Source organism: Haliaeetus leucocephalus, unplaced genomic scaffold (assembly GCF_000737465.1).
Source record: "Haliaeetus leucocephalus isolate CR32 unplaced genomic scaffold, Haliaeetus_leucocephalus-4.0 Scaffold339, whole genome shotgun sequence".
In the NCBI taxonomy this organism is placed as follows: domain Eukaryota; kingdom Metazoa; phylum Chordata; class Aves; order Accipitriformes; family Accipitridae; genus Haliaeetus; species Haliaeetus leucocephalus.
Window position 1 is genome coordinate 14,701,446 of NW_010972775.1, and position 27,612 is coordinate 14,729,057.

At 41.3% G+C, this 27,612-nt stretch overlaps 1 protein-coding gene across 1 annotated transcript; it reads left to right on the forward strand.

The window, feature by feature from the left end:
* Positions 1–22,483: 22,483 nt before the first annotated feature.
* Positions 22,484–24,893, forward strand: BCL2A1 (BCL2-related protein A1). Its single transcript, XM_010571954.1, has 2 exons — positions 22,484–22,984; positions 24,481–24,893. The coding sequence occupies exons 1-2, from the start codon at positions 22,565–22,567 to the stop codon at positions 24,583–24,585; spliced, it is 525 nt and encodes a 174-aa protein (XP_010570256.1). The 5' UTR covers positions 22,484–22,564; the 3' UTR covers positions 24,586–24,893.
* The last annotated feature ends 2,719 nt before the right edge of the window (positions 24,894–27,612 follow it).

Sequence of the window (27,612 nt, forward strand, 5' to 3'; positions counted from 1 at the left end):
TGCACGTCTAGTCATCAACACAGCCAACTCCAGTCTCACTGAGAGCCCCTCTGTGCCCCTCCATCCTACCCATAACAGTAGCATCTTAACACATCAGCCTCTGTATACGCTTGCTTTTCACCCTACTGTAGAAGCAGGGGTTTAGTATTAATTACTACTTAAAGTCTGGAGTCCTAAATTCTCTAACATTAAAGTATCCATATACTGTGCTTGCATAAACCCTTGCACAAATAGGTCACTGTACAGAAAGCCCAGAGGCTACTAACTGCTGTGGCGACCAGGTGCTAAATTGTGCATATAAAGGGGCCAGAGATGCTCTAACAGGACAGCAATATTCCTTTGGCCACTGGAAAGTCACCATGCACACAAGAAATCTCACCCTATCTGACTCTGCTCTAGTCCTTGCAATTTAAGGGGAGCATCAGGGCAGCACTGCTTGGTGATCCCTTAATAGCAGCGTTCCTTCCAAGGCCTTTAAAAGCCAGCAGAATTTAGTGCATCCCTGAGGGTGCTCTGGGCCAATTTTTGCTTTTGCAACTTTCTGTTGCCTCTACTGCATGTAGCAGAGCTCTTGGCTCATACTGTGCCGCTGGATTCTTGGATTGAGAGGGCTGTTCTGTGTAAATAATCTTGGTGCCTGGGCACATCCTTGTGTCTAGAAAGCAAACAGTGTGCTCCAAGCGTCTGTCAAGGATCTAGATACAAATGTTCCAAATGACAAAAATGTCTGTTCATCCATCTACCTGCCTGCTTAGGAATGCTGAGAGCACCAGAGTACTACGGGTTTGACGCTCTTGTTTGTTCTGTTACTGTCCATCTGACCTTGCTGTTTCAGATAGGCTATTTGTCAATGCCACAGAAATCTGCTGCAACAACAGAGGGAATATCTGGTGTCAGTATTCTCCAGCTCCTTGAGGGAACTACCTCATTAGAGAAGCTAAAACGTCGCTTTGATTGCTTAGAAGCAAGACATTTGTTTTGCAAAAATCTCCAAGCAGTTATTCACGTCTTGTAAAATCATAATGCCTGAAGTCTTTTTCTAAAGCAGTCTTGGATACTGGAATGACTTGAAATTTGCAGTCAATAAAAAGTTTTACAGCAAAGCAGATCTGATCAGTGTTTCCTTAAGTGAGACAATTAATCTTCTCTGTCAAAATGTCATCAGATTTTGGTGGATTTAAAAAACAATAAAATGTTTTACTGGAGAAAGTAATAAAACAGGACATCTCTATAGCTTCACAGATGTTCATAATGCATTTGAGATTCTGTATGCTTTCTTTAGGAAATTTGGAGCTGAGACTTTTAATATACCTAGAGCACATATTTTTGTCCCATAATATCCAAATATTTTGTCACGATCAGCTTTGACCTCTCTCATAAACTTTGGCAGGGGACATCGAGCTGAAATGGGATGACTGCTGTCCTGGTATTCTACCTTAGGAAAGAAGCCTATTGGAAGATTGATAGCTATGTTTGCTTTTGGGTAGTACCTTTCATTCAAGGATCCTAAAGCAATCGTAGAAATCCCAAAGTCTTCCTAGCCAGAAATATGACACAGCCTTACTGCTTTTCTGAAGTGTACTTTACGCATTGTTGTATTGCATCAGGAGGGACAGAGTCTATCCATCTCTCATCTCTGTGCTGGCAGTTTCCCAGGGCATTGCTAGTGAACATACGTTACAGACCATGCTCCCTGCACTCTCTACACAGGCAGAAGGAAGGGCCAGAGAAAGAGAGCTATCGTGTTCCTGTTCTCCTGTAATAGACGGAAATCCCTTGGGTACCATCACATGTGAGCAACTCCTATGCATATGTGAGGACCACAATGATGTAGAGAATCAGGGAACAGCAGAGGCCTGTCCATCCTCATTCCCACCCCATCCCTGCTACATTTTACAAAACCAGACCTGGTCCATCTCACATATGGTTTAATTTCATTTAATCTGAAGAAAGTCTGGTGCTCAATTCCCTAGAACATCTCATGCACTGTACAGGAGAGATTAAAAACACATACTAGTAATTTACCAGCCCGGTGGACTTCCTGAGCAAAAGTACACACAGAACAAGGTTGAGGATTTGGATCATTGACAGGTCTATGGTTGAAGAGAGGTTTTGTCTTAATATCGCATGCACAGGCACATTTGTGATCCTGCTGTAAATGGCTCAGCTAATGTTTCTTAATGCACAACAGTTGACTTGGAACTTCAGAGGTTTCCGATTCCTCCTTTCTTCCCCATGATCCTTTCCCCTCTTCGTCTTTCTCCCTCTCTACTCTTCACATTCCTCTCTTCTGCTGCACTATGAAGTGCTTACTACTGAGTAGTGAGATTATGACACAGTTGATAAACTGGGAGATTATGACATCAAAGCAATAAATCACACGTCCCTCCCAGCTTTCTTCTCTCTGCTTCTTTCTTCCTTTTCTACTTCTCCTCTCCTAAAAGAAAAAGAGGAAAATTGTGATATTAGGAAGAAGCGTCTTCTCCCAAGCTCTCTCCTCCCAATCAGCCCTCTTGGCTGTTGTGATTTTATCCTTTTATTTAAGCATCTCTAGAATTTGTGATAATAAATTTATGCCCCTTCAATCTCCAAAATGAATGCATGATATTTTATTTCCACAGTAAAAGCCATTTAACAATATTCTGACATCTTACAGGCTTGCAAATTTTTCCCTCCTTTGGGAAATTGCTAATTATCAGAGTTGCCACAATAAACAACAAGTTCTGTAGAAAAAGGGGAGCACACAACAGTACAGAGGTCCAGACTGCAGTTGATTTTTTTTTTTTTTTTTTTTGCTTAGCAAAACCCTGGGATTTCTGAAAGTCACACGTCCTAGAATATAGTGTCCCACCTGTGAAGATATGATGGGTTCCTGTGCACTTCAGCCATGAGAAAGTTGGGGTGTATAAGTAATTCAAGTTCTTCATAAATACTGCCTTATAAAATCTACTTTACACTGTGCTTTGCTCTTTTACATAGCATTCTCTAGAATCTGCTTGGGAATATTCATTTCACCTAATTTCTTGTCCTTACTGAACACCTTACCCCACACCAAGCTCACTAGCTCTCACAAAGAATTGTGCTTAATATACTGCTGTCAATTTGCTGACATACCTAATTATATAGTTGAATATGTCAACATTAAGTTATGTCTACATGACAGGCATTGATGTGGCTGGTATGTAATATAGACATAGTCAAACCACCTTAAAACGAAGCTCAGGCACTGCTACCAGTATAGTCATTGCTGAGCCACATGGCCTGCAAAACCAATCAGAATAATATTTATTGAGTTAGAATCACTAGCCTGTGCCAAACTCTGGTTTTAACAACTAGAATGCTACTGGTAATCAAGCCAGCTCATGAAGACCTTGCCCGGTGTGTCTACCTACACAGCAGCGATCACAGCCTTAAGTCACAGCTCTGACATGAGCACTGGTGGGCTTAGCCACAGCAGGATAAGGTTTCATCATCCCCCTCTGTCTGCATCTTTTTTCTCCTTGAGAAGTTTCCACCTTCGTGGTGGGGATGGGAGAAAGGGATGGTAACCTAGCTTATAATTCAGCTGGCCCAGCTCACAGCTTAAAGCAGTGGTGGAGATGCGTTAGTGCTAAAATGCTGGACTATGAACTGCGGTATAGACATACAACCTTTTGTGCTACTTTTATGCTAGTGTCAATAATGTCCAGCAGAAAATACTGGGAGAGGCATTGATCATTTACAACACTATGGCTAAACGTGCTGGAGCTGGTCTGTCAGAGCCCTTGCTTTTGGAAGAGAGGAATTGGGAGAAATACAAACCATAAAACAGAAGATAGCTACTAACAAGACATCCCAGTGTAGTTCAAAATCAATATTAAGTCTTGAGTAAATCAGAGAAAGTAAAGCAATAAGTAAAACAGGGAAAATCATAAACATTAAAGACCTATGTATTAGTCTATATCTAACACAAAAAAAGTTACTTCTCCAGGATTTTTTTTCTCCAGTGCTACAACAGATTTTCTGCATGATCTCGGGAAGATGCATAGTTTCTCTCTGTCATGGTGTTAGATAATACTTCCCTACCTTATAAAAGCTCATGTTGCAAGTTGCTGAGTGTCAAAGAGTACTCATTAGATAGGATTATATCAGGTTCTGAAGAAGGGAGAGTACATGCAAAAGGCAGATAAAAATGGGATGAGTTCAGTTGTCTTTGGGAGTCAGTGGAAGCTGAGGGCATGGCAGATGCTCAGGTGTTCTCAGGCTCGGTCTCTTGATAAGGAAGAATTTCCCTAACCAACATACAGGGAGCAGGTTTAGCATAGGGGCAAGTATTCACACTCTTTAATACTCAGTGGCAAACTGATTAATTGCAAAAAAATGGGTTTTTGATTTCTCATTCGCACCACTTGTAGAAAATATTTCAGTGGAGTCAGCACTGACTCGTCTCTTGAGGAATGAGTTCCTGGTGAGGTCTTGGGAAACATTTGAGTGAAGTTTCAAATGGGTCAGGTCCTGTGAATGATGGGGTGGCAAAGAACAATCCTGCACAAGCTTTGCTTGTTCAACAAAGCAGTGTAGTTATCAGATGTGCAGGGGCTGCACCAGCATAGGGGTCCCTGGTGGTGAAAAGTCTAAATACATAGTGACAAAGATGGAAGAAGACAGGGGTGAGCATTAGCAGATGGCTGGGCATGTTACTCCTTACAGCATTATGTATATTAACTTGAATAAGGCAGAATGGGAAACACTGAAGAGTGCCAGCATTTGGGAAGTCACCAGTACTTTGAATTCATCTAATAGCTAAACCAAGTGACATTTTTTATGCATGGGTTTTACACCCTTTAAAATTATTTCCACCTGTTATCAGTGTAATAACTATGGACAGATCAGAACAAGCAACACTGACCATTTCTGTGCACAGACAAAAATCTTCCACCTGCAGTTGAGTTCCCTTCCTTGGCTGTTACCTTTATTGTGTTATGTATACCAGAGCATCAACCCTTCAGCTTTGCAGCACTTTGTCATGTCCAGGTAATTAAAAGAATGCCACTGCACCTGGTAGAACTATAAAAATGTCCTTATAAAAGTCTCAGCAGCATTTAATATTTTATTCATTGCTATGTTGTTGTGTTTTGCCTGCAGTAAAACAGCCTCATGGAAGTGAGACATTACCACTGAGGGCTAACAAACATTCTCCCTTCAACATGTTATATTAACTCTGTGTCTTTTTTGCCCTTCCAGTTTTGGATCCTTGTTTTTAACAATCTTTCTGCTTTCTTGAAAAGAAAAAAAACCAAACCACCTTTCTTTTGCTCGAGCAGGGAACTAGGACAGGCAGTGTTTAAGCTTTCATCCCTTCTCCATATGTGGAAAAGACTGTCTGAAAACTTTATTTCCTAGGGAAATATATTCCATGTTTTAACCTTGTAACATCTGAATAATTGCCTTGCATATAACATTATCTCTCCTATTAGTAACCCAGGAACTAGAAAGAAAAATAAAACAAAGTGTCATATATACAAAAACACTGATAGTTCTATTACAGAAGGTGTAGGACGCCAAACCACACAAGCACAGACATAGCTATTAAAGGAAAATTAGAAAGTTGCCGACACAAGCTGTTCAGAAATAAATTTTCAGGTCCCCCAAAGCCACATGATTAGCTTACAGACTTTTGGTTTTCAAAATACAGGTTTGGTGTGCTCTTATGTGTCTTCACTTTTTGATATGCTGGGGAATCACATGAAACCAGCTTTATTTTACAAGTATGGAGGCTGAAAGTTTAATAGATATTCTTGAGTGATAACATGACTCCAGAATTGAGAGATTTCAGAAAACCACCACCAAGGCCACATGGCCAGCAGTAACGCTTTAAGATTTAGCATCATTAGTCTGTTCAATTCTAGCAAACTAACTGATGTTCCCTGTAGGCATGCTATGTTTTTCCATCAAGCAACTTTGTCTCAGAGAAAAAGGACTCTGTCTAGGATTTACAGACTTCTTGTTGCACAAAGGAAAGCAAAAGCAAGTTGGGACATCATGAAATTCCCATTATGTTCTGTGTATGCTCAGATCATCCATAAGTACATATGCAGTATGTCTGACTCATCCCCAAATCCTGGATGTGAGTATAGGAGTCCCAGGTGGAGATTGTGCCAACAGTGCAATAAGCAACATGACTAACATCTATCATATGTAGTTTGTTTTCCTGTCCTTTTTTTTCCAAGGGAAGGACCGCATGTCTTAGCAGGTACTATTAGCGCTCTCTTTGTATCCAAGAACACAAGCTCTAGGAATTGCATCTAGCACAGGAAGCAGAAGGTGGTGATGCCTGTGACGGCCATGAGCCCCTGAGGGAATTCATTACTTATTCTGGGATGGGGTCTGTCCCCTGCCCAGACAAGCTGCACTGTCATTTTGCAGAATCCCATTTATCCGAGGGATGCAGCTGCCAGCTAGGTGTTTAGTCTGAGGGTCTGGATGATGGGGTATGCCAAGTCCAGCCATTTGAGCATCTTGCTGTAATGCTCAAAATTTATGTCGAGAAAAGAAAAAAAATGAGACAAGGCTTGGAAAAAGAAAATACAGAATGATATTCAGTCTAACTGTACCAAGCTGTGTGAAGGTGAAGAGGTGAAATGAATATGCCAAGCCCAAGCCAAATCAGTGGCATAGTCAGCCATAGGCTGAAAGCGCAGTCTCAGTGGACAGTCCACCCTACTGTGACTTTCATCCAACACCAACCCATTGATACAATTTTTAAAAAGTCTCAGCAAAAGCAATTTATACTTTCTCAAGTAGTTTGACATATTCAAACACTAAGTCATTCTGCTGATGTGAAAAGCAAAACCCTCATTCTAGATGGAAAAGGAAAAAATCACTCATTTAGTTTCACTAAGTACAGTCGGTGATAGCACCAGTGTTGCCAGTTCTGGACATTAGGTCTTATAATATTCACTGTTTTTCTGAAAACAAGAAATTATGTGTAGCTCATGAAAAACAAATGCCCTGAATTTCTAGCCTTCATGGTTGCAAATAAGAGCTTGAAGACCTGAAATGGGTGTGCATCACAACCTTAGAAAACCCAAACACTAACTGAAAATATGCATTTTATTGTTTTTGATCATCCTTGTGATTAAGTCACGCATGACTTTTCTTGGAGGCCTGACTCACAGCTTTTAAATGTTCATAGGGGGCTGCAGTATCCCACAAAGAATGAAATGCAACTGTAAGAGCTGTACCCATGTTATAGGGCAACCAAGAAAACATTTGCCAGCAATTTTTGTTTCATGTTGGCAAACACAAGGAGTCTCATGCTCTTGGTGTTTTATGGGAGCAGAGAAAGCTGATGAAGAGCAAGGTGAGGGGAGGAAGGATTCCTGCCTAACTTGAAAATAGGTGAAAGTTGATCCTGAGAAAAAAAATAAACTGAATTTAACTGCTACCGCTGTGTTAATGAATGGTTGGGAAGACAGCAAGGGAAGGCATGTGTTTATATCGCAGAGCTGGTAATAAGGAATTCTTGTTCTTGCCCTGATTCTGCCACTGACTCATCCAGCAGGGTTAGGCCTACTTCAGTTCTCACTTCAGAGTAGATTAGACTTAACTATAGACCCAGCTGCTGTCACATTTACTCATGTTGAGTAACACTTTCTTCCCTGGTGACACTATTTGTGAAGGAAGAAACTCCATAGTTCACAGAAGGTTACTGACTGAGCCCCACTGTAGAAACAGAAAAGATAAGAAGCATCTGCAGCACAGAGGCTTAGCTAATTAGGTCTATGCCTAATGCATCTCTTAATTAGTTGAGCCGTATGTAGATATTGGGATCAGTTACTGATCTGCTTCTCTGCAGGCTCTCCTTTGGGAACAAATGATCAGGAACTGAGGAAGGTTTGGGAGTTGAGATTTGCTCAGCTGGCAAGCCCACGGACTCATCCCATGTAGCCGTCAAGGTAACAGAGGACAACCTAGCCCCTCTTCCATGCTTAATGCTGAACCAGCGACAGAGAGGGTGAAGAATTCACAATATCTTTATGAAGATGCTTCTAAAAATTCTTTTACTTAAGTCTAAGATGCTCCACTCCAAAACTGAGCTGAGTTTGGAGCCCAGTATAAACCCCGTTTGTAGTGCTGCCAGCCTTCAGCGCACACAGCGTACCAACACCCAAACTCGTTAGCAATCACTGACAGCACGAGAGTGCTATTCAGTAAACCCTTCCAGGGAGTTTTTTCTCACTTAACCAAATGTTTGATTGAAAAATAAAGTTTTAAAATTCAATCAGTTGCATAGATCCCTGGACATCATTCCCAGGAAATTATTTGGTTAATACTGATGAGTATTATCAACATTAATATATATATTATTTAGAGGTGCCAGTTAATATGATATATCTGCTTTCGTCAATGTCAGCACTGTGCCATGCCTCCATTCCCCCTTGGAGGCATCCTTTGTAAAATGGCCACAGATCTATTAATAAGCACTACATTAGAAACTAAATCTCATAAAAACTACATCTGTTACAAATGTATTATTGTGGCTATGTTGTTTAAAAATAAGAAGTGAACTTTTCTCTTGATAACCCCTCAGATTTCAAATAAACTACATGTGGAGTGGATTCAGGCCAGTGCATCATTTGTGCTCTTATGGAGGCCCTTACATTTTTACTTTTGATGTTTTGCATCATCTTCTTTTGCTCAGTCATCTCAAAGAAAACATTGCCTTGCTACACTTCCCAATTCCTAAATTATCTAGTTCACATTTATTGTGATCTAGTCTGGTACACAAAAATCAGGCTAGGCAGCTAAAGACTATCTGGTATTAAACACACACTTCAGAACTTATAGCTGCCATAAACCCCTCACCTTTATGCTTACTGGCTCAAGAACTTCATGTCCCCCTTTTATGACACATCCATAACTTACAGCAACATAAAAACACATCTTGTCTTTCCTGATAATTTTGCCATCCTGCTATTTTATGAGCCAGTCGGTTGGTCTGCGAGTACATGCACCAGGTACTGTATCTTGACGAAGGAACTGGATTATTGCCAAATAAAACAGTCAGACTATTATTATGGCTAATATGCTAGAAGTGTTTGCAATGGGTTTTTAAATAATCCTCTACATTTATATTGCACCATTCATCCTGAAGAGAACCAAGGTGCTGTGGAGGCTGATAATGGGTCTTTTCGCTCATTGCTAAAACGTAACTGCTGTTAAGCTGGAGAAATAGTGACCATCCTGCACAAACAGCGTTATGCGAGTGCAGTAGGTAATGAAGCAAACAATAATATTGCCATTTGAAATCGCAAGCTAATTACTTGATTTGGAATTTGATGAGGACATAAGAGCTGATATGCTGCTGCTTGTAAAAATATGCCCCAAAGTATTTTTGGGTTGTTTCATCATTTGTGAGCGATGGCACTTCCACCACTGTTAGGTTCCCTGTCATCACACTTGGCACGCTATTTCCAGCCGAGCTCAGGGACAAGATTGTGACTTGAGCACTGAAAGCTTCATTTCTAGAAGTGCACAAGTTTCTCTAAAATATTTCCTAAGCAGTCCAGTGACTTGTGAAGCCCAGCTCCCTTTGGCTTAGGAGAACTTGAGCGTACACAGATTTACTCACTACAGCGCAAACATGTGATACACACGGGAAGGTGCCTGACAGGCAGCCTTCAGCCAGGGATGTGTCGATGCTTTGCTGATGTCTGACTTGTAATGCAGATAATACCACACTATTTAACAGACAGTGAATCTTTCCTAAATGTGGTAGGAGGACATGTAGCATTCTACTGGACTTGAGAGATGCATCAGTGGTGCATTCCCACAGCCCGCCCTAACTTCTGCTTTGGGGCTGGCTCTGCCACATATACTTGAAGAACAGGAAAATCAGAGTTGAATATAGGAAAGGTGAGAAATTCTTCTATCATCTACATCTTTTTTTTCATTCGTTGTGTTGCTATATGCAATTATGAAAGGACTTGGTTATTATCTGAAATAGCAGATAGTTCCTGACAGACTGTCCATATCATGCTGCCTATATAACCTATCATTATAGGAATAGATCTGTACGGCAACTGAAGACTACTGATCAGACCTTCCCTTTAAAAATTATTGCCAAAGGCAGATGGGAAGTACCAAAACAGCATACACCAAAGCTGAAATCTTGCTTACAGGGAAGATATGGGAAAAATTCACTACAGAAATAGTGGTTTGTGTGCAAATTGGATCCAACGCCAAATTCTTTGCATGTTAAAGATCACCTAGACCCTACAGCTGAGTGTCATTTTTGAAGCCAGGAGCCCAACTCAGTCAAGAGTTGCCCAGCTGGACTCTTGAGACCTAGAGTAAGAAAGGTGCATTCCTAGCAGCAGGATAAAAGCTGGATTCATGGTACAGGCTTTGGATCCATTACAGCGAGCACTGATGTCCCAGGATATCTTTAACACCAGTCTCCCCCTCTCACTTACAGCATTGGGAACTGAGGCATTCGCATTGCAGTGCTGTATTTTCTCTCTGGCTCCCATGCACCAAGCATAGTATGTCAAACAAACAGTTTCAGATAGTGCTTGTTTTCTGTGCTTAACCAAGATCATTAGGCAAATTATTTAGCAGGGTGCACAGGGATTTAGCAGTAGGATTCCCATTAATATGACAAGACATACATGGCTAAATCTCTGCACTAACATTTCCCTACACAGTATTGCCTTAACACTCTTTTAAACTTCAATAGTTTGTTCTGTCTATACAGAGATGCTATAGACAAACTGAAGGTAAGGCTCCCCAGATTTTAATCACTCAAGAGTCAATATTCCCTTTCTTTGGGTTCCTCAAGCCAGAATAAATCCTGTGATATTGCATGACAAAAGCACAATGTGCCAAATTAAAAAGCACTGTAATAGCTGAAACCAATTGCTATTGATCAGTCCTTTGTAGGCTGATAACTCAACTGCTCTCTGGAAATAAATTTCTACAAATTCCTTAGGAGCCAACACTGACCGAGGCAATCATTTACCCATGATAACAAGGGCTAGCCTGTGCTGACTCAGCATTCTCCCCAATTTAAATATGTCAGAAGGTACCAAAATCCCAAACTTTATTAAATTGGGGGTGGGGACTGGAGACATCAACATTAGTTTGTTTAGTGTTAAAGATGACACAATATCTTGTCACCATACTCTAACTCAAATAAGTACAGGGACATGGGCAGAAAGACACCACCAGTAAAGGTATTTGGCTTTAACGGTGAACTTCTTATCTATCGTTTTGGTTGTTTAACCACTGAGCCTGCTGCAAAACATACCAGTGTACAGAACAAACTTTCACTGAATATCAAACAGGTACCTCAGGGTAGAAAGATGATTTACAACATTAATGCACCACCAGATAGCTCCAGAGTCACATGCAAGAATCATCTCTTGAAGGCTCCGATGGACAAGTGGGATTGATTTACAGTAAGGCAGCAAGAGAGATTTGCCTCAGCTCTCACATCACAGCTACTGCACTGCTCCAAACTGAGACCCAGGGGATTAAGGACAACTGAAATCGGCGTTTGTCCACCTTGATCCGCTGAGTTCCAGGTTGCAGCAGTGCAGATTCCGCTTGATGAATAGTTGAGCTGTCTTTGCAGGAGGGGGGAGAGGTGGGAGGCAACGACTTCTGGGAGAAGGAACCACAACAGTTGGTTGCAAGGCAAATCATCAGCATGTGCGAATCAGACCACCCGTTCTGGATTGTTAGATCTCTGCAAAACCATTAAAAGGAACGAAAGAATAAAGCTGTGGGGAATTCATCTATCTAGCAGAGCCTGTCTTAGCTGGGAGTTATGAGCTACACACAAGAAGGTACTAATTTAAATTCTATGGTTTGTATTATCAAAGAGGGCTGACTAGATGATCTGACTCAAATAACCATACATTTATCAGAAGGAAGGAACCTATTTTGACCTTATTCACATCCAGTTGCAACCTGGCTAGTGTAAATATAAAGCAGAGGTAAAATGCTACCAAGCCATGACTGCAATAACTACCTAGGGAAATGACTACACAGGGTATAGGGCAACCAACCTAGAGCACAACCCCTTTTTATGGCTGGCGGCTAAGAAATAAGTATTGTATTTTTGCTTGTAAACTGAGCACATTTGGTCTGGACTCGGCGAGAGCCAATAATCCCGCAGCTCGGAAGTGACATTTTTAGTGAGTCACTTTTCATAGCAGAACACCACTTTCAGTGTATTACTGGGGTTGTAAATGTTTGTCTCGGCACTCCTATCTTGTTAGTATCACCAGGAATCGGGGACTACGTTTGCTAAAACTGAACCCTATTCCAGAGTATGAACTTCTGGATCACACTTTGTCACACCCCGTTTCCTCAGAAGATAACAGAAGTACTCATAACTCTTTGGAATTGAGATGGAAGCTTTACAGGTTGGATCCTGCAGCTGCATACTACCTCCCTCCGCACAGGAGGATGCGCCATTAGTAAAACTTACACATGTGCATGTGAGGTTGCAGGACAGGGCTTTAAATCTGCAGAAAGGAAGAAAGAAGATTGGATTGCGTGGATGTTTTAGGATTAAAACATTAGTGTCTCAAAGAGACACAATAGCTTGACATCTCCAATGCACCTAAATCACTTCCTGATTTCACAGGAGGCCATGGTTAACGTAGAAATTGTTGTTTGGCAAGGAATTATTAGAGTAAAACCCCAGTTATTTTCTTTGTTGGGTATCCAGCTGGACACCATGAACAGAAAACCTGACTACCTCATGCAAGTGTGTTGTGCTTTTTACCTTCTAAGGGAGATCAGTTTCTATTAGATTTATAGTTATTTAACTATAAATGTAGTTTATTAACATTACAATTACTTCCAATTTTCCATTTGGAAAACATTACATACTTACAAAACTATTTCTTTATTATAAAATGAGATTTTTACCTTTTTCTAAAATCTATCATTTAAAAATATTTTTGAGAGCTACACAACAAGTTAATTTAGTACACTAAACACTAAAGAATCTGACCATGACTGAATAGGAGTCCACTCACAAATTGACTATCCAGAAAAAGTGATTAGCAAGTAACAAGGAGAGACTACAAAAGAAATGTTGTTCTACACCAATTTCCAGATTATACAAAATTAGCTTCTATCTCAATGGTGAAAAAGGAAAAATGTTTTCAGGAGCAAGTACCTTGGATCAAAGATCAATGCACAAGAAAACAAACTGCCTCAGAGTGTGGTATCACAGTTTAATAGAATAATTTTACAGCTAGCAAGCCTTACTGTGAAAGAAAAGTGATTTGAAAGGATGAACTTGATAAAATCATCTTTCAGATTGCCTCACAAACACTCAATCTTTGGCGACTTAACCAAAACATATGTCCAAAGAATTATGAGTTCTACATCTTTGGCATCTCTAAGGCAGATCTATCTGCTAGCTACAGCGTCATGTGGGAGAAAAATGGGATCCGAGATGTATACATGCACGTACATATATATATATATATAAACACCCAAACCAGCATCTCACTCTATAACATGCTACATTAAAGTATGTATTAAAACTAGCACCTAGGCCTGGCTGAGATCAAGGTCCCAGCACGCTCACTGCTGTACAAATAAACAGCTCCACTGACTTCCAACAAAGGATGGAAGAAAACAAATATTAGGGCTCTGACTCACACACAGATGGCAAATGACTGGAGCGGTGCACCTTTGAGTCAGCTCTTACCTGCTTCAGCTCTATTTGGCTTGTGGCCACAGACTTGTTGTCATCAGTAGCCTAGGCTAAGACATCCCAGCATGACCCAGAGCAGCTGAAACACACACATAAAATCCCCGTAACGTGCCTCCTTGGGAAGGCTGCTACATATAGGCAAAAGACACACACCTGAATGTAATTCTCTGATTTCCTCTATTTTAGAGGCGGGGAACTGAGTCACAGAGACACCAGTGGTTTTTTTAAGGTTAGGAAGGAAAGCTGTGGTATAAGTAGAAAATTAGGTCATATTTGCTGAATCAGAAAATCTTTTGGAGAAGCCCATCCAACAGATGGGGCAACCAAAACTCAGAGAGTTGGAGGGGTCTGCCAGGCCATAGGAACACCAAGTTTTATACCGAATATAATGATTCTAGGTTTTGTGGCTTGCCACCTTTTGTAGAGAGCACTGGTCCCTACCAATAGATCCAGCTAAGGACTGAGCTGTACTCAAGCGGGACAACAACTCTCAATCCCCTGTAGGCAGCCAGAAAAATGAACTCCCTCTGCAACTGCAGTGGTCATTTATTAACTCAGGAATATAAAGGAGGGATGTAAAGCAAACTAATTACATTTGATGGGGGCTTTTTGGATCTGGGTTCTGAGTTGCAAAATAGATTGGGAATGTTTATTGTCAAGCCTCCGAAAGGAGATTAAGGGGAAAGGAGAAACAAGGATGTTGCTATTATTTACGTTGCTTGAGCACTGGCCATTGGAAATGCATTTCTCATTGAGTGATTAACAGTTATCCAGCACAAAGAGCAAATAGAAACCTTGTCTAACTCAGTCGATCCCATTCTCTCTGGTCTTGCTGCATTAAATCATGTGAAACTGGCTGTTTTATTTACTGTCGCTCCTTAATATCATTAGTCTGCTGTGATGTCATGTTTCAAAATCAGGAATAATTAAGAAAACATAAGAGATCTTTAACTAAAGTTCTTTTCCCTTGAAAATCGATAACTTTAGGCTTCATTTAGCTCCCTGTAGATAGATTCACATCCCTGCACAGATGAAGTTACTAAAATCAATAGAGCTTTGCTGAGGCACAGGGGGTCAGTCTGTGCAGAGCTCCTCTGACTTCATGAGCAAAGCACTCGCTGCTGGGTCCAAGCTTCCATCTGCATTTGTGTTTAAAAAGGTTTCTCAGCTCTAGAATACACTATGAAAGCCCTTGATTAAGTCATTATGATGCATAATACCCTGGCATGCTAAGAATCTAGTCCCAAATTGATACAAAGGCAAGTCTGCTAAGGATGAATGGGTATTCGGGGGTTTTATTGTGAAAACTCAAAATCACATACACTGAACTGCTGGTATAGAGCTTGCTTGCTGTTGCTACCGATAGCCATTAAAATGCCTCATGGATGAAATGCAATCATCCTCACTGTTGCCTAATGAAAGACTATCACGGTCCCACTCCCGCTGTTTTGTGAAACCAGTGGGCTTTGTGTCAGCTCAGCACTTCTCCCCACGCTTAGTGAGCTGGGGCAGGAAACTCCTCCTGGCTTTCATGGGTGAAACACCCAGCACAAGACAATCCCTACTCCCAACTGGGGCCTTTAGGTGTTGCTTTATTGCCTGTAACAGTCAGCACAAATAAGTAAATGCTCTGCATTATTTGAAAGGGTCTAAAAGAATTTGGCTTTCTGAAAGACAGAGCATTCTAGGGCCTGAGCAGGCACCGGTATTAGCATCATTACTAACACGCTCACAGGCTTAATTCCCTAGATGAACTGGGGGCTCTATACACAGCCATGGCAATGAAGTGATGGGCAAATGTAATTCAAAGCACAGAGCACTGAAAAGTTATATGATTAAAAAATGAGCTCAAGAGCAAATTTCTTTCTGCTTTGGTTAAAGAATGGCAGCAGGTTTGGATAACTAGTCATGGTAGCATCAGCTTCCTTCACACTTATTTAATGGGATGTCATTTCACTTAAAAAGATTGAGGGGATAGTATTACATGCTCAGACAGCACAGCAATGAATGTGGTATAAATACCTGGGGAGACAGATTAGTTAGCTATTTCTGCTCAGAGCCTTCTCCTAGGAGCACAGAAATGCCATCTCAGCATGCTTTTTTGGAGGATCAGAAAATCATAATAAACACAGGGATAAAAATATACCATGAGAGTTACAGCTAATTTCTTGCTATAATTTGCAGCAATTTACACATAATCGTTGTGGGTTTGAAACTACTGCACAGTGCCAACAGGAGAGTGTCTGCTGAAATGGTGCAAATAAGAATGAGACATGCAGTTTGGATTACAAAACCCTCCAGAAGGGTTGTTTGGGATATTAGGTTCACAAGTTCTTCCCTGCAGTTGACTTATGCAGGAGATTTTATTCTACCACATGCAGTCCAGTTTCTTAGGCTATAGGTGAATGGAACGAGTTTCATACCAACTGCTTTTAGACTTCAGAAAAGTCTTATCAAACAGCAATGTAGTCTGTGTCTTCCTCATATGTTAGCTGAAGGGATTTTTTTTTTTTTTTTTAAAAAGGCTGTAAAACATAGGCACTAGCACCACAACATTTTCATGCAAATACACATTTGACAAGGTAATAAAATTGTAGCAAAATTACTGAATTGGGGTTCAGAAATGTGTTTTGATTTAAATATTTATTTCCAGCATATGAACATTACTGATATCATATTACACATTAATTTCCTTAAACATAATTTCTATTCAAAGATCTGGATTGATTATAAAAGAGGAAAATATTGTACACTGTACATTTGTATTTTTGTCCATTTTTATAACTTAAAATAATTCAAAACAATTTGAAAGGGGAATAAAAACAAATGTGCCCCCAGACTGGAACCCTGCATATAAAACAAACTAAAGCTGAGTTATGAACCTCCATGAAGAGTGATTTATAGTAGAAATACTAGCATTCCTACAACACTTTTATAGGGTCATCAACAGAGGGGATATCATAAAAGGGGGGTAAAATGATTTACAAAAAGAATACATTATCTTCTAAAGGAAAGATATTTCATCTATGAATCGCTAACACTTGACCCAGTGCAAAGGTTTCTAGTAGTAACAGAAGCAGATGCAGGCTTGATTTAAATAAGGGAGAAGTACAGGAGCAGATGCAGGCCTGATTTAAATGAGGGAGAAGCACAGAAGCAAGCACGCTCCTGGGAGGGCTGATGTAGAGGACTGCAAACCTCCAAGGCATCCAGGTAAACTGTACCTGGTGAAGTGAGCTTGAGTTTTTAAGTGATTTATTTTAAAACCATGAGATCATATGCTTTGCTTGGAAAATCAAATAGCAAAGAATTTAAAAGCATGCCTAACTTTAAATTGTTAGTAGCCTTATTGAATAGCTGCAATTTTTTTTCAAAGGTACCTAAAGGAACTGGGCACCTATATCCTGTTCACATTCAGTGAAACTCTTTACCTAAATCTTGTTCATATTTTGAAACTCTCATCCAGTGGGACTCTGTATGCTGTGTAAGGCTCAGATATGTTACTGAAATGCTGTCTCACCATATTTTGAGTAGTACCACTATTTAAAGTAGCTTTAAAGCATTGGTGCAGCTGATGTTGAATGCCTGTCTCTCCTGATGGCATTATGTCTTTGGAAGCTACAGATCTGAACCAAAGCTGCAGATCAATATACAAATGGACTTTGCACATGTCCACGTTGCACCTGCCATAGCAGAATGAACCACAAGTCAAGACCACCCTTGACTTGTGGGTGCGAGGGACACACAAAGTTTTGGTGATCATATTGAGGCATGAGCTCTTGACTTCTTATTTCATGAATACTCACAAGCAGACCTTTCTTATTTTTTTTTCCTTCTGGGAGCAAGTATTTTCAGCAATGAAGCTGGCTTCAGCAGACAGTGCTTTTGCTGGCATCTGTGAGATCTTGCTAAGCTTCTACTAAGACTACTTGTTCTTGCTCCATTGTCTGGGAAGCTTAGGGAGCCTTACGTTTCTGTGGCTCACTGCTGACAGCTATGACTATTTGTTCAAATTCTTCTAATCCTAGGTAAACATTTGGAAAGGCTTATGAGAATGTAGAACATGTGTCTACACACATGCATATGATGACACATGGCACATGCATAGTGGAGCAGTGCGTTCGGCTGCCCCGTTGATTCATGATGATGAGAGAAGCTGGGATCCAGAAGAAGCCAAGTTCTGAGTTGAGATGAGTTACCAGAGGAAGTGATGAGGCAGCAGCTGAACCCTGAGGAGCACAGCCAAACCTGGCCCTTCCCATAGTCCCCTTGTGTCGCTGGAGCGCTATAGAGGAGTCATAAGGGGAGCGGAATGGCCTCTCGGAGAATTCTTCTCATGCTTCAGCAATGGAGAGCCACAGTGTGCATCTTCATGTGATCCATCCTCCCAGCATTTGCTGCATGGTATTTTGGGAACAGGAGAGAGCTTATGCCGTATTGCTCAGCCCTCAGTCATTCTGGACTGCACCACAGCTCAACAGCAAGCTGGAGCAGCTTCTTGCTTTAGTTCACGCTGGGGACCACTTTGGCTTTCCAGTTGGCCCAGAAAATCTAAGTTGGCCCAGAGGATGCAAAACCAGCTACATCCTCTTATCCTTCCTGGAGTTCGTCTTCTGTGCTTCTCTGAGATACGCAGAATATAAGCTGGCTCTAAGTCTCTGTTTCAGCTGCCACAGAATTTAAGATCCAGGATCCTGCTATTTCGTCTCCACCCTAGAAACACTGGGAGATAGGCTGAAGTGTTTTAGAATGAACTGCTCCCAAACCTTCTTACGGAGATGACCTTTCCAAGCTTCGGACAGGAGACTTAGGTGCTTCTCAGCTGACGGAATTAGCCGGGAAACACAACACCATTTAGTAATTTAGATCATTACCGGGCCTGAGCCCCAATCCTACTGTATTTTAGTTCTTTGCTGCCTAGCGAACCTCAAAGCACAGAGGACTCGAGCGCCCGCGCTCAGGCCCGGGGAGGTGAGGGCTTTGCGCCTCCTGCGCCGGGCTCCTTCCTTCCCTGCGTGCAGCCAGCCCGGCTGCGGCTAGGTGGCAGCACTCCACTGGGCAAACCCAGCCTCTGCATCTAATGCCAACCAACCCTTTCAGCTCGCAGAAAAGCCAGCTTGCATATTCCAGTTTACAGGAAAAACAGAGGGTAAATAAAAGTCACCGGAGCCTCCTGAAGTCTTATATCAGGGCTGTGCAGGACAGCTGGAAAGCTACAAGTGAACTGAGCTGTTCTTTTGCAATGAAATCCAATACCACACAAAAATCACCCTGGTTTGGACAGCAAAAAGAGAAGAAAACCAGAAAAAATTCTGCAATAATTTTCTCAAGGCCTCAGACCGTTCCTCCAGACAAAGCTCACAGTTCCCACATTCACCTGGAACTGGAACAACTCTGGCAAGGCAGATGCCGCACCAATAGCTCAATGAAGCTTTTGTCATTTTGGCTTAGTTTTGCCTCAAACGCGATGAGATAACATCGTCTCTCACAAGTCAATTTTATGAGGATCTGTCAACTCAGTTCCCATCTGTTCTGGAAAATAAGCCTTTTCAGGTTAGGGTAGGATGTGGAGTCAAACCCACAGAACGCAGATTTAAACTGAAGTATTTGAAGCCCCGTGCTATTGCCAGGTAGCGAGGGGAGGGTTTGCATTTGAGCTTCCATGTCAAGCTGGTTTCTGTTTCAAACCTTTTATTAACACTTACCATTTATAAAAGAAAAAGTGTATACAGCAAAGAGGAAAAGAAGGAAGAAGCAGTGCAGTGTATAAGAATGCAGTCTAAGCAGCACTGGGGAGACAGAGCAGGTAGGAAGAAAAGTAGAGGTACATTAAGTTAAAGGTATTCACTTACAACTACAAAATGCGAATAAAGTCTGGTAGGAGAAAGGAAGGCAGTGCCTAACGTAGAAAATGAGAATCAGCATGTTAGAGTGGCACAATACAGGCAAGAGATCCCAAAGCTGATTTCTTACAGTGCTCAGAGCTGACCATTAGAGCTTGGGACGATTGGGCTATGCACTCTGGTCTGACTCTGTATGTGTGTATACAGATATATAAACTGTCATTGCTACTAAACATCCAACACTTGGAATTGCCCCCTCAGCTATATGCTATTGAAAAGCCAATGTGTCTAACACTGAAGTCGATAGACCTGGGGCAGCTTCAACAGCTACATCCTGAGCTCTGGTCACCAGTGTCACAGCCTGCTCTTAGAGATGCCTGCTCAGAGCTGCCACCCCCTTCTGGGAGCTGAGCACTGAGCTTCACCTTACAGCCCTTTCAGAGATCAAGAGACTGTAAGTGGCGGCATTTGCACCAAAATTGCCAAGATATTATCACTGTCTTCTTTCAAAAATGGTGACATATTCATAGCCTTATTTCATCACCCTCCTCAGTATACTAAACACTTCACTAATGAAGACATATCTGCTTCTGCCTGTGCTCTGCTGCTGTCCATGGCGAAGAAAACAAAACATCTCCTTAGGTATTGTTCACTGCTCTCATGTTCAACTATTACTTATATTCACAAAGAATACAAAAAGCTTTTCTTTAATCAGTTATTAAGAGAGTCAAGAGTGATCTACAACTTCACAGACTGTGCTGCACAGAAAAAGGATTCTTGTGATTTTTCCTCGAGTACTTCTCTCAGGCCTGTTTGCAGCAAACATCTGATAGGAAGGAAGCTGTCTGGGTAGAGCAATGCCTTTCTTTGCCCCAGAAATTTCTGCCAAGATTTAGCTGAGTTGGGAAGAGTTAAGGACTGTCACATTCTCTTTTTTTTTTCATTTGCATTCCTCATAAAATGTTGGCAGTTTGCTGAAATCACTGAACATAATAAAGGCAAATCCAGCCTAACAGTTCTGCCAAAGAAGCAGCTGCAGGTATTGGATAGAGGACACCACTGAACTTTCAAAATGAGCTTTGGTAAGAATGTGCATGTGTATGGAGGAGGTGAGAGCTAGCTTCCCACCCCCAGCCCATTCCCAGTCCTAGCATCACATCCTTCCCTGGGGGTAACATCTAACATGAGAGTCTCTCCAGCTCACACTGCCCTCCTAGACCCATTCTCTTCCAAAGGTGAACACAGCACCAAGCCACCTCTTTCTCTGCTTCCAAGAGAAAGTGAGGGAAATGTTTTCCTGAATCACTGAAGTGATTTATGTCTGTGCTATGCTGGTGATAGCCTGAGATTTCAAACCCTGCTGTGCATGGAAGACTAATGTGTCATTCTGAGCCAGACTCACCACATACAGAAGAAAAAACCTGGTAAGGAACTGGAAACTACCCTGGTCTTCTACTGAATGGGTTTCTGCAAAATTGCGATGTCAGAGCCGCAGCATACACATTGGGGGGGGGCTAGGGTTAGCAATATACTGACACCACAGCTGTATTACAGTCTAGATACACTTTGCTCCAGTATGATTAGGGGCCAGTGCTACCCTGACATCTGAGACGCTAGCCCTGTGCTGGCCCCCAGGCATGCAGCTTTGCTCATCTTCCATAGATCTGAGCATCAGGGAGCGCCTGGGACTGGAAACAGGCTCACTGGCATCCCTGGAGCAAAGAAGAGCTGTTGGTGTGTGGGGCTGGGAATGCCTTTTGCTTTCAGAGAAGGAGGAGGCATGAATGAGAGGTGGTAAGAAGTAGAGGGATGAAGAAAGGGGAATGGAGAAAGAGAAGGGTCTCCAAACATCAAATTGATTGCTGCTCTGAAGCCTTTGCAATGGGTTGAGGTTCTATACAGACACATCCTGACCCTTTAGCAAGATCAGGTTGCCTAAGGAGACGTTCATAAGGAAAGAGTGGGTTAGACACCCCTGCCCTTTCTGCCCCCAAAAAGAACTGCTTGACTGAAAATCTGAATCTAAGAGCAGTTGTTGTATCATGATACTTCTTCGTTACCTCTCATGAAAGATTCAGATGGTATCACACATCAGTAGCTTGGCCCATATTTTCCATTCCATGTTCCGACATGCTGACTGCATTAGCGTTGTCTTTCATACTAATAGTGTCTTTTACAGCAGAACTCCCCGTGGGGGAAAGAAATCTTTGAAGCTACCCATTCAAATCTTCAAAGAAGGACCTTGAAGAGCACTCACAGAGAGTGTGGGAAAGTCTGGAACAGGGGATAATGCTATAAAGCTGGCTTTCCCTGTTTTCCATCCATACTTGTACCACTGTGGTGTTCCCACTTTTTGCAGTTATGTAAAGCTCCCTGAGTGCTGAAGAAAGTTTATCCATTCTTCCATCCTGTTGCAAATGTCTACCAGTTTCTTCAAAAAGTTGTGAACCAGAAATAACCCATTAACCTGCAAAACAGATTGCAGCCTTCACCCCTGGCAATGAAAAGATTGGGGTGAGGGAAGATGGGGGTGGGGGGCTGCATCCTCCTATAGCATACACTTTTTAGGCATGTTTTTTCAAGCCAAATGCCTAACCTTTGCTAGCATACACCATTCTCAGCATTTTGTAACCCAAATGCCAAACCTTTGCTAGTGTTACATAGCGAAAGTCCCTAGCAAATGCCAATTTATACTGCTAAAGAATGTGGTAAAAGCTGGTAGATTTTAGTTGTGGAATCATACTATTTAGAGAAATAATAAATCACTCAAGAAGACATGTTTTCTCCCCTTGAGCAGACACTTTTTCTTTCATTTCCGCTGTGACATATTCCACAACCCACACAATCATTAAGTCACTAGGTTTCTACAGGAACTTCTGTGGTAAAAGCAAAAAAATTCCATTGAAACCAGATGATACAAAGCTGTGTGCATGTCCTGTGGCTGCTCATTACTGACCCTCATTAAGAGTGGTACACTGCTCTCTGTATTTCGTTCTAAATGGAAACTGCTGAGTTCTATTACGTTTATTACTTGGCTCAAGATTATCTGCAATATGTGCTTCAGGAATCACATCTTGGACCAGCCCAAACCAGGGTTGCTCATGTCTTGCGAAACATTGCATCTTCACTGCAAGATCAAACCGAGGAGGCTCTCAGACCATTCTTGGACAGGATTGATATTACTTCTGTAGCTGTGGCCAAGAGAATTTTCAATGGTGTCATGGAAGAAAAATTTGCTGATGGAAATACTAACTGGGGACGAATTATGACCATATTTACCTTTGGAGGTCTTCTCACTAAGAAGCTTCAAGAGCATGGAGTTCAGCTCACTGGAGAGGAGAAGGAGCAGATTTCTTATTTCATCACAGAGTACATAATAAACAACAAAGCCGAATGGATAGATGCAAATGGTGGCTGGGTAAGTTTTTCATTTTCCACTGAAGTCTAGATTAGGAGATTTTGTTTAGTTAAGGGAAACTATTGTTACAGACACTGTCAAAGACATTTTATTCAGGGTTTTATTTGGTAGTTTAATATTTGATCTCTGTAATGTCTCCTTGAGACTTACAGTGAAAACTTTGCTTCTGCTTTAAATAGAACAATGCTAAAAGACAACTTTCTTTTTAAAAAGGCACTTTCTGTACCTGTAACAGTTGAAACCCTAGAGTTAGTCTTGAATCATAGAATCATACAGTAATTCAGGTTGAGAGGGACCTTAGGAAATCATCTGGTCCAGCCTCCTGCTCAAAGCAGGTTAAACTATGCACGCCATGAAACTTTCCATTATTATATCTAAAATTAAGTGGCAACCTAAGGTTAGTGGAGCAATTTTGCTTACATAGAGGAGTTGGTCCAAAAACACTGGAGTTCAAGGTAAGGAAAGAATACACAGGTGTGATCCTCACAGCTAAGTCAGTACTCTTGCTGTGGATTTCAACAAAGCCATTATTTAATCCCCCAAATCAGTTTTACTTAAACAAACTTACAGATAAGTGCAATTGGGGTTAAATCTTTTCTGTTTGGACTGAGATAATCCTAGAACTTCCATCTATCAATGGTCAATGCTGACAAAAGCATTTGTCAATATGTGGATTATTTTGCCAAGCTGCTGAAACTCCCTTCTGCCAGGGGAGAGGAGGTCCCTTTTGCTTTGCAGAGTTTCATCACACCAGTACTTTTTTTCTTTTGCAGTTAGGGGAAGATGAGAATCAATGACACCAGTGTCAGTTATTTCCCTGGTACTTTTTTCTTTTACCTATATGTAAATGTTACTCTTTCCATCCCTCTCTCATCCCACTTCTCTTATATTTCCTATTTGCTGTTACTTTTTTCCCTTATTTGTTTTCTGACATCTTGCTTGCCTTTTTTCTTTTTGCTTGTTTTGATCCTTCTCTGTCTGGTAGCAGTAAAAAAAAGGTGATAGTGCGTCATGGACCCTTGATGCATCAGATTTATTGTAAAGGCTTCTCTCTCCCATCTCTTTCAAATAGAGTCAATTTCATTTAAGAGAAGTATCAACTCCTTGCAATATTCTATCATAATAGGTGGCTCATCATAGTAGAATAAGGAGGCTTAAAGGAAGATATTTATAAGGATATCACTACATCAGAAACATAGTACTTGTATCTTCCTTGAAGATGTGGGCAGGATGATACAGTTCATGTTCATTTTCTATTTACACAGGGAGGGTACAGTCTTCACTTACAGATAAAACAAACATTCAGCAAGGTGCAGCTATTTTCAGCTATTGTTTTTAAAGCTCCAAATTCATCTTTTGGAGTTAGGGCTCTGAAAACCTGTTCCTCCATGTACAACAGTGTAGCACTCTGTTAATCTGATACTAGCAGAGTGTGGTGTGTTTTTCCTACATGTTATTTTTAAGCTGCCCCTAACTGTGCATGTTCTTTTCCACAGGAAAATGGCTTCCTAACAAAGTTTGAAAGAAGATCACTACTGTCTTTCTCCAAAATCACAGCCATGTTCATAGCTGTTTTTTCCTTGCTCAGAGAGTACTACTGAAATAAATGGACCTGCCATTCATGTATAATCTAGATATTGCCACAAGCTTCATTGCTAAGCTTTCCTCCAAGCAATATCAACAAGAAAATAATTTTCTTCCCTAATTTGTTTTTAATTTATTTGTATTTATTTTTACTAAATACAATGTTTAACATGCTATCCTAATTGCCAAACAAGAAGATGAGATCCCTCCAAAGAGGAATCGACACAGCATCATGCAGCAATTCAAGTCACCCTTTCCAGGCAGGACCGCTTCGAGAGAGAGATCATTCTCCACATCCAGACAGCTCTTGGAATCTCTGTTGCACCTCCATGAAAGGACATTGTTTTACTGAAATACAATCCAATGGGTTAAGAAATAAGTTATAATGTCATTTGTTTTGTAAATGAAATACTACTGTAATGCATTTTATTGCAACCTTTGCATAAGCAAAAGGGGGAATTCTCTGTGAGGAAAAAGGAAATGCAAATTCCAGTGTAAAAGTGGGTAAAAGTTACTGATACAGACTAAACAATTTTTATGCAGAGAACAATTTGTGAAAGCTAGCAACTTAAAAATGTGCACTCACTGTTAATGCAATGGTATGTGTTTCTTTGTTGTATTTTTTTAATTGCTCATATATACAGTGAATGTTCTTTCAAATTTGTGTAATGCAGTCATCGGGCTGAACTTTTTTTAAACTATATGTTTTAAAATAGGCAAGTACAAAATATTTTTTAAAAGAAATCTGTGTAAATACACTAATATTTTTTAAAAATACATTAAAATATGTATTTTAAAGTTTTATGGTTAGTCTCATTTCTTTCAGAAAAATTGGTAGATGGGAAAAGGTCTACCTGAGTAAGATAACTCTTAGAAAATCTATCACAGTGCTACTGGAGAATCCAAGTAGTATATGGGCTTGACCTGAAGTCCATGAATGTCAAGACTTTAATTTTCTGTAGTACTTCTTAAATATTATCTGGTAGCTTGTATAAGAAAAAGACAGCTTGTGGCAAAATAAATGAACTGGATTGGCTCTGATGACAGTAATTAGTGGTTTGGGATACAGTGCAAAGCTCAGCAAATTAATGAATAGGACCTAACAGACTTCCAGGCTTTTATAGTCTGGGGCAACTATTGTTTTGACTCAAATTCCATTTGCTTTCAAAGGTTAAACAGCAGTTCTTCAAGAATTTATTCTAGGAGAGTTTTCTTTAGCTGTAGTGACTCTCCTACATTAGGGAACTAAGGCTGTGTCTAAACACGCTTATGTTGTAGACATGTTGGGAGGTGAACCAAACTGAGGCAGCAGTTGCCTGTGGCACATGACAGCATTATTCTCTGAGACAAATCCTCTAGACAATCAAGACTTTATGATACCGGGAGAATGAAACAGCCTATTTCTGGTAATGGGTTCTCCATCTTTCATCTTGACGTAAGAAATTTTTTACAGTAAGAACGTCTCCAGGGATGTGGTAGAGTCCCCATTGCTGGAGGTTTTCAAGGTGCGACTGAACAGAGTGCTAGTTTCATCTAGGCTCCCTTTCCCATGAAAGGTTGGACCAAACGATCTTTCAAGGTCCATTCCAACCTGGCCTGTTCTGTGATTCTATGGTCTAACTTGGTGGGTTTAACTACAGAACACAAACAGATGCTAACATTTGCTAGAACCTGTATTGCTCCCTCTCCCTCTCCTTCTCCCTCTCCTTTTCCCTCCCCAATGAAAACAAGAAAGATTATTTAGCATGTACAGCAGGACTTCTGAGATAAATTTTGTTGCTGTTGAAGAAAAAATGGCAGCATCCTGAGGGCAAGGGGCAGCTAAAGGAAAATGCCCACCTCCAGAACACCTATGCAAGTTCCTGTCAGAAGTGACATTATAAAACATATTTTGACATATATTTATTTATTTGCAGTCTAAATCTTCATGATAAGAACAGTAATTCTTACTCAGTTCCTTTTTGTGCACTACTGTAAGCGCACATTGCAGTGGCTAACACCAGCCTATTAATACCACATTCACTTCCTTTTATACTAATCTAGTAACCTCTTTTATACTGGGGAGTACAATTTTTTAATTAAACATAAAAGGCTAACCTAGCCTTTTCAAAATCTAGGTGATACAATAATTTCAGAACTTGCCTTCATGGTAAGGCCTGGGTTTAAACAAAAGAAGCCTGGATCATTAGTGGTCCAGTGAGCTCCACATTATCTTCACCAGGACAAAACCTCCATTTGCTCTGCATTTAAGAGCAAGAAAAGCCGTGAGGAGATATACCACCCAGATTCTCAACATACTAAAATGTCTGAAAACAACAGGGCTATTAGCCCAGCCTTATAAAATAGTATAGCTATGCTTTGTTAACTGTCATGAAGTTATCTATACATGGCACTGAGTAGTGTCCCAGCTCCCGGGGCACTGCTGTTTAAGGGATCCTTTCGGCTGTCAGGTGATAAACAGGAGAAGACAATGCTGTTTCTAGAGCAAAAGACGAGGTCAAAGAGCTGCAGAGCGGGACGGCTGATGACTTCATCAACGCACACAGCAGCTAAACTGAGATGTCATCAAATGCCAGGTAGAACACATTTATGAAAACAACTCTTCTCCTACAGAAACGTCCCTTTCCGCACTTAAAGGTGGGCTGGATCATTAAAAGGTGCCAAAAGGCCTGCCGTGCCTGCCTTCGGACAGGGCTGTGCAGGCTAGCACACCTTCCCCGTAGGCGCAGCGCTTTCATTCACGACAGCTCCCTCACGGCCCAGGCCCACCCGCGGATGCCGCAGGGATACGAAACCGTTCGGTAGACGGTGGTAAAATATCCCGCCGACGTGTAACTTCCCTCTCTACAACAAAACTAGGAAAGGGGAAACGCTTCGTAATCTACGCCGGACAAAAAAATAATGATGGGCCTTGCCAGGGGGTTGGCAGGGCCCGGGCTGGCCCGCCAGCACCCTCAGGGCCGGCGGTGGCTGAGGCCGAGTGGGGATGGCGGCCACCCAGGCCTGGCCGCAGCGACTCTCTCCGGCCGGCGGGCGGGCGGCGA

What these genes read in the sequence shown, in the direction of transcription:
- BCL2A1 (XM_010571954.1), top strand. Translation starts at nt 22,565, where the DNA reads ATGGAAACTGCTGAGTTCTATTACGTTTATTACTTGGCTCAAGATTAT. An exon ending in TAGATGCAAATGGTGGCTGG is followed by an intron (nt 22,985 to 24,480) that starts GTAAGTTTTTCA and finishes TCTTTTCCACAG; the next exon opens with GAAAATGGCTTCCTAACAAA.